At 42.1% G+C, this 10239-nt stretch overlaps 1 protein-coding gene across 1 annotated transcript in view; it reads right to left on the bottom strand.

Annotated features, from left to right (window-relative positions):
* Positions 1–5826: 5826 nt before the first annotated feature.
* The window catches only part of DSCAM (DS cell adhesion molecule), a 491025-nt gene continuing 486612 nt past the window's right edge, over positions 5827–10239 (bottom strand). Inside the window, exon 33 of the mRNA XM_068155247.1 lies at positions 5827–6846. Within this exon, the coding sequence (XP_068011348.1) occupies positions 6506–6846 (341 nt within the window). The 3' untranslated portion in view covers positions 5827–6505. The remainder of the gene's footprint in view (positions 6847–10239) is intronic.

The following is a 10239-nucleotide window of genomic DNA, read 5'->3' as shown; positions in this document are numbered from 1 at the left end:
CATTGCTCACTTTATCAAACTATTGAATTGAATTAAGTTAATTTTGTTACCCCACAGGGACTATAACTGTTCAAGAAATCATCATGGGAAAACTTTCAGGCACAAAGATGCAGCTTCACAGAATCACAGAATGGTAGGCTTGAAAGGGACCTCTCTTCAGGATATCATTTGGTCAGGTTTTGTATATCTCCAGAGAATGAAACTCCATAACCTTTCTGGGCAGCCTGCTCCAGTGCTCTGTCACCCTCAAAGTAAAGCAGTTTTTTTCTCACCTTCAGATGGAACTTCCTGTGTTCCAGTTTGTGCCCATTGTCCTTTGTCCTGTTGCTGGGAATCACTGAAAAATGTCTGGCCCCATCTTCTTGACATCTGCCCTTTAGATATTTATAAGCACTGATAAGATCCCCTCTCAGTCTTCTCCAGGCTAAGCACACTAAAATATCTCTGACTTTCCTCATAAGAGAAATGCTTCAGTCCCCTAATCATCTTTGCAGCCCTTTGCTGCCCTCCCTCCAGGAGATACTTGTGTCTCTTGAACAGGGGAGCCCAGAACTGGACACAGCACTCCAGATGTGGTCTTACTAGGACAGAGTACAGGGAGAGGAAAACCTCCCTCAACCTTCTGGACACACTCTTCTTGACCCAGGCCAAGATACCATTGGCCTTCTTGGCCACAAGAGCATGTTGCTGACTTACACTTGTTATCCATCAGGTCTCTCAGGTCCTTCTTGCCAGAGCTGTTTTCCAGTAGGCCAACCCCTAACTTGTGCTGATGCATGGGATTATTCCTCCCTAGGAGCAGGACCCTACATTTTCCTTGTTGAACTTCATGAGATTCACCTCTGCCCAACTCTGCAGCTTGTCCAGGTCATGCTGGATGGCACCACAGCTTTCTGGTGTGTCAGCCACTCCTCCCAGTTTTGTATCATGAACAAACTTGATGAGGTTACGCTCTGTCCCTTCATCTAGGTCATTGATGACCATGTTGAACAAGACTGGACCTAGTACTGACATCTGGGGAACACCACTAGCTAGAGGCCTCTGACTAGACTGCGTTGCTAATCACAATCCTCTGAGCTCTGTCATTTATCCAGTTCTCAATCCACCTCACTGAACTTAGTTGAATTGAGCCTAACTGAACTTGGACACTATTCCAAAATCATATTACTGCATATACTGCATCCAGCTCTGCACCCCTCAGTACAGGAGAGACATGGACCTGATGGAGTAGGTCCAGAGGAGGGCCACAAAAATGATCAGGGGGCTGAAACACCTCTCCTATGAAGACAGGATGAGGAACCTGGGGTTTTTCAGCCTGGAGAAGGCTCCTGGGGAGACCTAATAGCAGCCTCCTAGTACCTGAAGAGGATCTACAAGGAGGCTGGAGAGGGACTATTTATGGGGTCCTGCAGTGATAGGACAAAGGGCAATAGTTTGAAATTACAGTAGAACAGATTTAGATTGGATGTTAGGACAAAGTTCTTTACCATGAGGGTGTCTGAGCACTGGATTGGGTTGCCCAGGGAGTTGGTTGAGGAGCCTTCCCTGGAGATATTCAAGGTGAGGCTTGATAGGGCTCTGGGTGGATCTAGTTGAGAATGTCCCTGAGCTTCAGAGGTCCCTTCCAACCCAGGTGATTCTATGATTCTATATTAAGTTTTGATTATGTTTCCTTAATGACAGTGTTTCTCCAGGTTTTCCACTTTATTTTCCTATTGTGTTGGGGATTTCTTTACTACCTCACCATTATGTGGTATCTTTTATTAACTAGCCATCTTACTCACTTTCTGTTAGAGTCCAAAGGTTTGAACTGTGAGAGATATTTCATGGTACCTTCAGGCCTGTGAAGGGGAAAATCATTCTCCTCAGAGGGCAGAGGCTCTTAAAGCAAAGCCAAGAGAAGGCTGCTGTGGGATGGGGAGATGGTGTGCCAAATGCCTCTGTATTGGTATATTTATAATGTCCTTGTCAACCCTGAAAACAGTTAGAGGTCCTTTTTGAGTCAATTCTAGCATCTTTCTGCCCTGAAACTGTGAAACAAAGGAGCACAATATTGATTGTGAAAAAAGGAGGAATAGTTTAGAAAGTAGAAGAAAACCCCAGGGAAGTGCACTGTATGACAACACACACCCCATTACCCCCCCTGAGCAGTGCTGGCAGTGTGTGCTTGGCTACTGCACTTTCTACAGAGGCATTTTCTTTCTCAGGAGGTGGTGAGGTTCCCCTTGGGAGGCTCAGACAAGCCTGGAGAAAATTAGTGGTGAAAAGCACTCTCTTTTCCCTGCTGGAATGCCTCATAGTCGACCATGAGAGCACATTAAGCAATTGCTGTGACCTAAAATAACCTAGCACGAATACTGTGACAGGCTGTCCAAACGGTATGCTTTTTTATCTTTGTACCTTTCCTTTCTTGTAAAAGAGAGCTCCCTTCCCAGGGAGAATTTGCTGGCCAACTCAGGAAAATGGTGTGCTGATGGAGTTTGCCCTTTCAACTGCCCTCTTTATTCCATCTCTTCTGCAGAAAAACACCCCAGAACCCCTACAATAAAAACACTCAAGCCCAACCAGCCAAATAAAACGATTTTCATACATAGCTGGCTGTGCAGGCAAAGGATGTTAGGCATCAAAGTCTGAAGGCATTTATCTCAAATTACTTAATGCAAGGAATCAGATAGAGACTAATAAGTCCATTCACCCACCTGCAAGCCAAAGATGGTTGTCAACCTCTAATTGCCTGAGAAAGTGGGAAACCTGGTTGCACAAAGCTCTTCTGGAGTCTCTGTTTGTCACAAATAGCAGCCCAGGGCTGCTTTTGTTTGTTTTTCAACTACATTATTTGGTGCAGTAATATCTCACCTTGCTTATAACTCCTAACTCCTCTTAGCTATGGTAATGTTGCTGTGGAGCTCACCTGGTTAAAAAAAATAATTGATCAAAACACAAACTTTTACATGGTCAAAAATTCTTTGGTTCTGACTAGGAAAAGCAAGCTCCAACCTGAAAACAAGGAGAGGGAAAAACCATACTGAGTTTCACGCAGTTGTGTTAATCAGACAATTTAAATGAAACAGTAATGGAATTAAGGAGGATAAAAAGGTTCTTAGAAAAGGCAGGAGTGAGGGAGTTGCTAATCACCTGAGACAAAAAGGGAGACTTAATTACTATCTGTGAATCATTAAAGGGGTAGTTGAGGTTGGGGCTTGGGGAAAAGTATAATGTGAAAAAGAATGAGTCTCTAAGGAGGAATGATTTTTTAGTAGACAGAAGACAGAGAATTCTAGCTCTTAAATTCATCTTTTGAAGTAGTCTCCTATCACCTCCAGGATTAGGATAGAGTCACAGTTTTATGCAAGATGTACTCACATTGATACCTTGATGTTCTTCTAATTTAGGGCTTATCTTTTGAGATCTCATGCTGCTGCCAACTGTTGTTTTCATTTATGTGATTTTCCAAGAGAGCATTTGATACAGTAGGGGAAGAATATCACATGCCGGGATGCAGATAGATAGGATCCTTGGATTTTGATTGTTCTCTCACAGGGAAATGTATAAAATGGTGCTAGTAGGGACACATCAGCACATTTTGCTCTCATCTTGGTCTTGTGAACTGAAGCATCCTGAAGGCATTGACTGCTCCCAGCTGCACTGATCTGAGAAAAGAGATTACTTCTACCTCCAAACCTTGACTAGATGAGAGTAGGACAGGCAGTTTCTTAAGGTTTCTCTTACACATTTCATTAGCTCTATTGCTCCAGTGCTATTTGGAAAAATTAAAGCCAATAAAGCCCCCAAGCCAAGGGGACCATTCACGTGTTTATCATTATATGTACTAGGAGCCAGGCAACCTTGTGTTAAGCAACAGCCCAGTTCCCCTCTGAGTTTAACCAGCAGGGGACCTACTATGAATTTCTTCGATTATGGGGCCCCCAGAAGTGTCTTTGCTTCATAAGGAGGATGAATAGCAGGCATATTGAATACAGAGAAAGTCTTATTAAGAATGATTGGCATTTTTGAGATTGTCAACCAAATGTAGAATCAGGGACATATTAGAATATTGTCACTGTCACCAGGAGTTCAGAATTTCCTCTCTCCATCATGTCCTCTTTCCTGTTTGTCACTGAAGGCAAGTTTTGGTGGGAAGTGCTGCCTCTGGACCTGCCATCCTTGTGCTTGAGGGCAGCCAGCTGCCACAAGAACAAATGGATCAAGCCTAGAATTTGCCTAAAAGCTTTTCACCTTGATTCAGAGGACAAGAAAGCTTCAGCAGAAGGTGGCCTGAGACTCAAAAGTCCTGAATGCTACTGAGAAAAACTCAGCTCAAGCTGTGTGCACCAGACCCTTATGGAAATGAAAAAGAATCGAACTGCTCCAAAACATAACCTTCAATGAAATGGTTGCTTTCTGTGGAGTTTTTTCCACAGGAAACAGTAAAAGAAGCTTCTTTCTGCATGTTTAATATTGGTTCTTATAAAAAGAAAAAGAGGTTTCTTTATGGGACAAAACCCAACACAACAAACCAAAGTGAATTAATCTTTCTTCACCACATGGATTTTCATTTTGCTTTGAAAGGAAGAAGGCTGAGTGCTGTGGAGATTGTGTGTTCATTATTTTTTTTGGTGACTTTTTTTTTAATTGAAATATGATTGATCACGCTTTTTGTCAAATAGGCAGACCAGGTGGGAAATGGTTCTTTATCTAAGTGATGTCTCAGCACTCTATAAGAAGTACATACCTCAAAGATGTCTTCATTTGGCTTCTCCTGTAGGACTTCCCAGAGCTCTAGTAGTTGGGCTTCACAGAGCTAAGGATACAAGGGCAACCTGAATGATTTTATGGCACAAATATTTTGCTAACTTAGCACGCTTTGAACAGCATAAGGATATCATTAATAGCAAGGAAACCATTATACAAAAGTGTATTTTTCTATTTTAAAGCAGCTTGAATTGAGCATAGCACAAAATTGTTTGAATTAGCGGTGCCCACATTCTCAATAGCCAGGGAAATGGCAGGGGGTTCTCGGCCTGTTCAAGCATGCTGAGTTTTATTGCTTTCAAAACCCAGTTCATATTTCCAGCCAGCCCTGAGCACCCTGTTTGTGTTGGCAGTAATCTGAGGTGCTCTGTACCATGTTCTCTTGGTCAGAGAGCACAGAGGTAGCCAGAACACACTCAAGGAAGCACTTAGCAAGGTGACTCAAATGTTGTTGTGTTAAACCCACCAACTGTAGTATTTAATCATTTATGCTTTGTATAAAAGCAATATTATTTCTCATATAATCAAACGATGCAATGTAGTAATATGAGCTGACAGCTCCCCCTGTAAAAAAGACTTTTTCCTCTCAAGAAAGCTGCCTTGATCTTAGACCTAGAATAACTTTTTCCTCCCCTTTCCCCTGTTGTGGGTAAAGCTGAGTTTTTTTCTCCAGCCTTTACATAAGCAACTAATTTCTGTAAGTGCTGCTCCCAAATGGACTAAAGGTCCCTTCCTAGGTAGTAAAAGTAGCATCAACACATGTCTTCTGATCTAAAAACCATCGAAGCCAAACAAAAGTCTCTCTGTGGCAGATGAAGTGAACACAGAGGATCCCAAGTGAGTTTGATTCAGAGCACTCGGGACAGGCACTGTTCTCTCTCTGTCTGCCCCATGGCAGCAAAAAAGCTGTGGGCAAATGAACCCAATCATTTTTTTTTTTTCCCAATGGTATGAGTCCTGTTTCCCTTTCTTACCCAAGGCATGAGAAGGTATTGTTGAGTACTGTATTGACATGGTTGTTGCACTCAGACAAAACCAAGTACAGCAGAAGGTAATGGAAGCAGACGTCACAAATAAAGGCAGAAGACCTTTTTATTTCGCATAGACAAAATGCAAAGAGTGTCTCATTAAATTAATATTAAAAAAAAAACCAAACCCAAATCAGACCCCTCACTCCACTGACATCACTCATCCTAATTAACAACCAAAAAAAAAGAAAGAAAGAACAATCAAGGACCCATTTTCTAATTAAAAAAAAAAAAAGTGCAAACATGACAAAAGACTTTGCTGTTGTTTTTCCAAATCAATGTTCCTGTTAAATCCACAAACAGGGTGAGGTTTTGCTTGTGTGTGTGTGTGTGGGTGTGTGTGACTTTTTCTTGTTTGTTTTTTTTTTTCCCCTTTTACATCTTGTCTGATGGAAGTTCCAGTTAAAATGTTTCAGTTAAGTCTCCATGCACTTTGTAGAAAATCAGTAAAAACACAAACGCTTGTGAAGATCAGAAAACTGGACTCTTTTACCCAAAAAATTCAGATGTCCAGTCAGATGAAGCTCACACTCAGACAGAAAAAAAGCAAGAGAGTCTTTGCACTGTCTGTCGCTCATAGTATTAGTATTTTTTTTTGTCAAATATTTTGGCAATCTTCTTCTTTAATTATAAATATTGGAATTCAATAAAAAAAAGGTAGCTTTCATTGGATTTGTTTTTCTTCAGTGTAAATATTTACAGCCACTGTCCAACCATGCTTTTTGTTATACCAGGGTGTAAGATTTTGCGTAGGGATTGTTTCCTTTCAAGTGGCCCCGGGAGTCCAGCAGGGATTCTTGGGAGCTGCTCATTTTTGCTGCCTGTCCTAGCTCAGCTCCTTCTCGCTGAGGTAATGTTGCCACAGCACCAGGTTGCCATGACTGTACTTCTCTTGTGGAGGGTGTCTCCATGGGTATCGGCTCCAGGACGGTGGGGCGCTTCAAGGTTCGGCTTTTCTGTGGCTCCAAGCAGGCTTGCCCCAAACCCAGGTCTCTGCTCGTGCCCTGCACGCCACGGTTCAATAAAAAGTCCATCCTAAGATAGGGTGGCAAATGCATGAGATCACCTGGGGAGGCAAAAGTGAAAAACAAGACCTTAGTTACGGTCATGCTCTGTGTTATGCTTGCCTTACTGTCTGGGGGAGTCCATCTGATGGATTTGGCCACTGTGGCAGCTTTAGGCTGTGCCTAGGAAAATTTTTCACGGATTGAGTAGAAAAGTTGTAGAATGTAAATAAATTACCATTGGATGTAGAAGGGAAAGTAATGATTACTGATTACTAACATACAGCTAGTTGTGTAAACTCACTCTTTCCGTCTTCCTTTGCTCTAGCTTATACTAGCTGGTGCTTTTGCTTAGTTGTTGCTGACCTTGAATGTGGGTCTCGTTGTGGATAAGTACTAACAAGCTACCATCTGCTCTTTCTCTTTTTCTTGTCCTGTGTACTCAGGGGGAAGAGGAGGAAGCTGTTGGTAACTCCCTCATTTTGTCCAGGGTTTTTTTTTTGTGCTGTTAATAAATTTTAAATATATGTAAATATTGTATATTTTGTACATATTAATTGCATCTCATACTTCTAGACTGTAGTTTTGCTTGTAAATACAGCTTCATTTGCTTTCAACTGAGCTGGGGTGACAATTTTTTGTTGGGGGTAACATCAATCTACCATAGCCACCAAAGCAGAGTATCTGTAATCAATCCACTTGCTGTATTTATAATTGCTAGATTATTTGTCAGCCATTTACTATGCTACGATCTTAGAGAATCAAACTCTGTTTGTGCATGTCCATATGGATTCACTATTAATATTTGCTTTCTTGATAGAATGATTATAGTGAGAAATGGGATGTGTTTTACATGCACTCACAAGATGAGGAAGATAAATTGAAGAGCAGGAAGGTTTTCTCAAAATCCTAAAAGAAAAGATCTTGGTTTTCAGTTGTCAAAACTTGGAAAATGTGGAGGCTTGGTAATTTCCTTTCCTTATTTCCCATTTTAAATGAAAACCTTCACAATTACAATTAATAACTCCTAATCTAGAACAGAATGGCCAAATTATTTTAAATGGATGTAGGAGTGTTAAGGCTATAAAGGAATTTCTGAATAAACCAGAAAATTGTTCTTGTCATGGTATAGCAATATTTGCCATCCATCCATCATCATCATGTTTAAACCACTAATGATGTCCTACCTTGAGGGCTGGAGCACCTCTCCTATGAGGACAGACTGAGGAAATTGGGGCTGTTCAGTCTGGAGAAGAGAAGGCTCCAAGGAGACCTTATTGTGGCTTTCCAGTATCTTAAGGGGGCCTACAAGAAAGCTGGGGAGGGACTTTTTAGGGTGTCAGGTAATGATAAGACTAAGGGGATTGGAATAAAACTAGAAATGGGTAGATTCAAATTGGATGTTAGGAGGATGTTCTTCACCATGAGGGTGGTGAGACACTGGAACAGGTTGTCCAGGGAAGTAGTGGAAGACCCATTCCTGGAGGTTTTTAAGGCCAGGCTGGATGTGGCTGTGAGCAACCTGATCTAGTGTGAGGTCTCCCTGCCCATGGCAGGGGGGCTGGAACTAGATGATCTTTGAGGTCCCTTCCAACCCTAAAAATTCTATGATCCTGTGATGCCTATCAATATCCTCTCTACAACTACCTGAAGGGAGGTTGTAGACAGGCGGAGGTTGGTCTCTTCTCCCAGGCAACCAGTACCAGAACAAGAGGACACAGTCTCAGGCTGTGCCAGGGGAGTTTTAGGCTGGAAGTTAGGAAGAAGTTCTATACAGAGAGAGTGATTGCCCATTGGAATGTGCTGCCTGGGGAGGTGGTGGAGTCACCATCATTGGAGGTGTTCAGGAGGAGACTTGATGAGGTGTTTGGTGCCACGGGTTAGTTGTTTAGGTGGGTTGGATTGGTTGATAGGTTGGACGCGATGATCTTGAAGGTCTCTTCCAACCTGGTCTATTCTATTCTATTCTATTCTATTCTATTCTATTCTATTCTATTCTATTCTATTCTATTCTATTCTATTCTATACATGCTTCTGTTTTGTAGCAACCGCTGGCACCCTAGAATTAACTTTCCCTTCTGTTCCATGATTTCAGGGAAACTTCTTGCTCGTTTTTTTCTCCCGATTCCTGGGCATTTCTGTGTGAGCCTGGCTATGACAGCCAGTTCAGTCCAGAGGATTTGCCTTTACAAATCTACTGGTGCCTTGGACCTGCTGTCTGGAATTAGATAGGGGTGAGCATAACCTTCCACATAGCTGTATAATGTATAAAACCTGCTACAGAAATCAGACTGGCTTATTTATCCTAGCCCTGCTTATTAGGTGTTCATAAAGTTGCTTTGAGAAAATGAGAAACTCTCTGGCACATAATGACATCCCCTTCTAAAAGGATTTGATGGTGTAATCTCAGGCATATATGAAAAAAACCACTGTTACAGACGGTTGCATTCAAGATCAGTATTTCCCCTTTACAGATCTCTGCAGGAGTATAGCTCCATTTTTATGGCTGATATAAATCCTGTAGTTTCATCTACAGATGAGATGCATCCTGAATGCTTGAAGTATAATACTCTTGGCACTGCTACACCTCTATCTACATGAGTTACTTACAGAAATTAAGGCTGACCTGTGCCAGTGGCACAAAACAGTAGACCTGGAAAACACTTCTTCATAAACCAGTGAACAACAATTTCATTTTTTCCTAACTGTGCTAAAAGCTATCCAATGATTGACAATAAAACAGGTCCTTTGCTTTCTCATATAAGTCAGGGCCCTACAAATCTTCCCTAATAGACTAAGAGCATCTGCTCTATCCATAATTTCAGGTCACAGGCAGAGTTGGTGAAAAGTTACATTTGGACAGAATCACTGTTTATTCCTACAGAAATCCCCCAGGCACTGTCTGACTCCATATGGTTTACTCTAGCTACATCTCCAACAGGGAAGCATGGTGCACATGGTGTTAGATCCCAACAGAGGAAGATCTGCATATCTCAAGATTAGGCTGATTTGCACCATGGCAACATTTATGTAAGGCTGGAGAGAGAAGGGGAAGTTTGTGCTTATAATCACAGTGACTGCCACTTGGAAAATGGACTCTGGTAATATACATTGATTTTACTCTTTTTTCTTATTTTCCTATGGTACCTTTTGTACATTCCGTGCATGAGACTCGTTTCAGCTGAGGCAGCAATATACCTGCTGCTGAGGTAAAGGACATCAGGACATAGACGTGTGAACTGGCAGGTGCCCACTCACTCCGCTGGACTTTATAGCCTGCCTGTGAACTGCTCTGCCTGTGGGTACACCCCTGTTGCCCAACAGCTTTGATTCTCCCTTGGCAACCAGACCTCAGCCTCACACTGCACACCTCTCATTTTGCTTCTGGGCTCCTTTTTGGACTGTAGCCTTCTAAAATGCAGTTGGTGGGGAAGTTTCCTCCATCGACCATTCCC

This window comes from Melanerpes formicivorus, unplaced genomic scaffold (genome assembly GCF_026170545.1).
Source record: "Melanerpes formicivorus ecotype bairdi unplaced genomic scaffold, bMelFor1.0.p_v2 SCAF_30, whole genome shotgun sequence".
Classification (NCBI taxonomy): Eukaryota; Metazoa; Chordata; class Aves; order Piciformes; family Picidae; genus Melanerpes; species Melanerpes formicivorus.
This window is presented reverse-complemented; position numbering and strand designations above follow the sequence as displayed.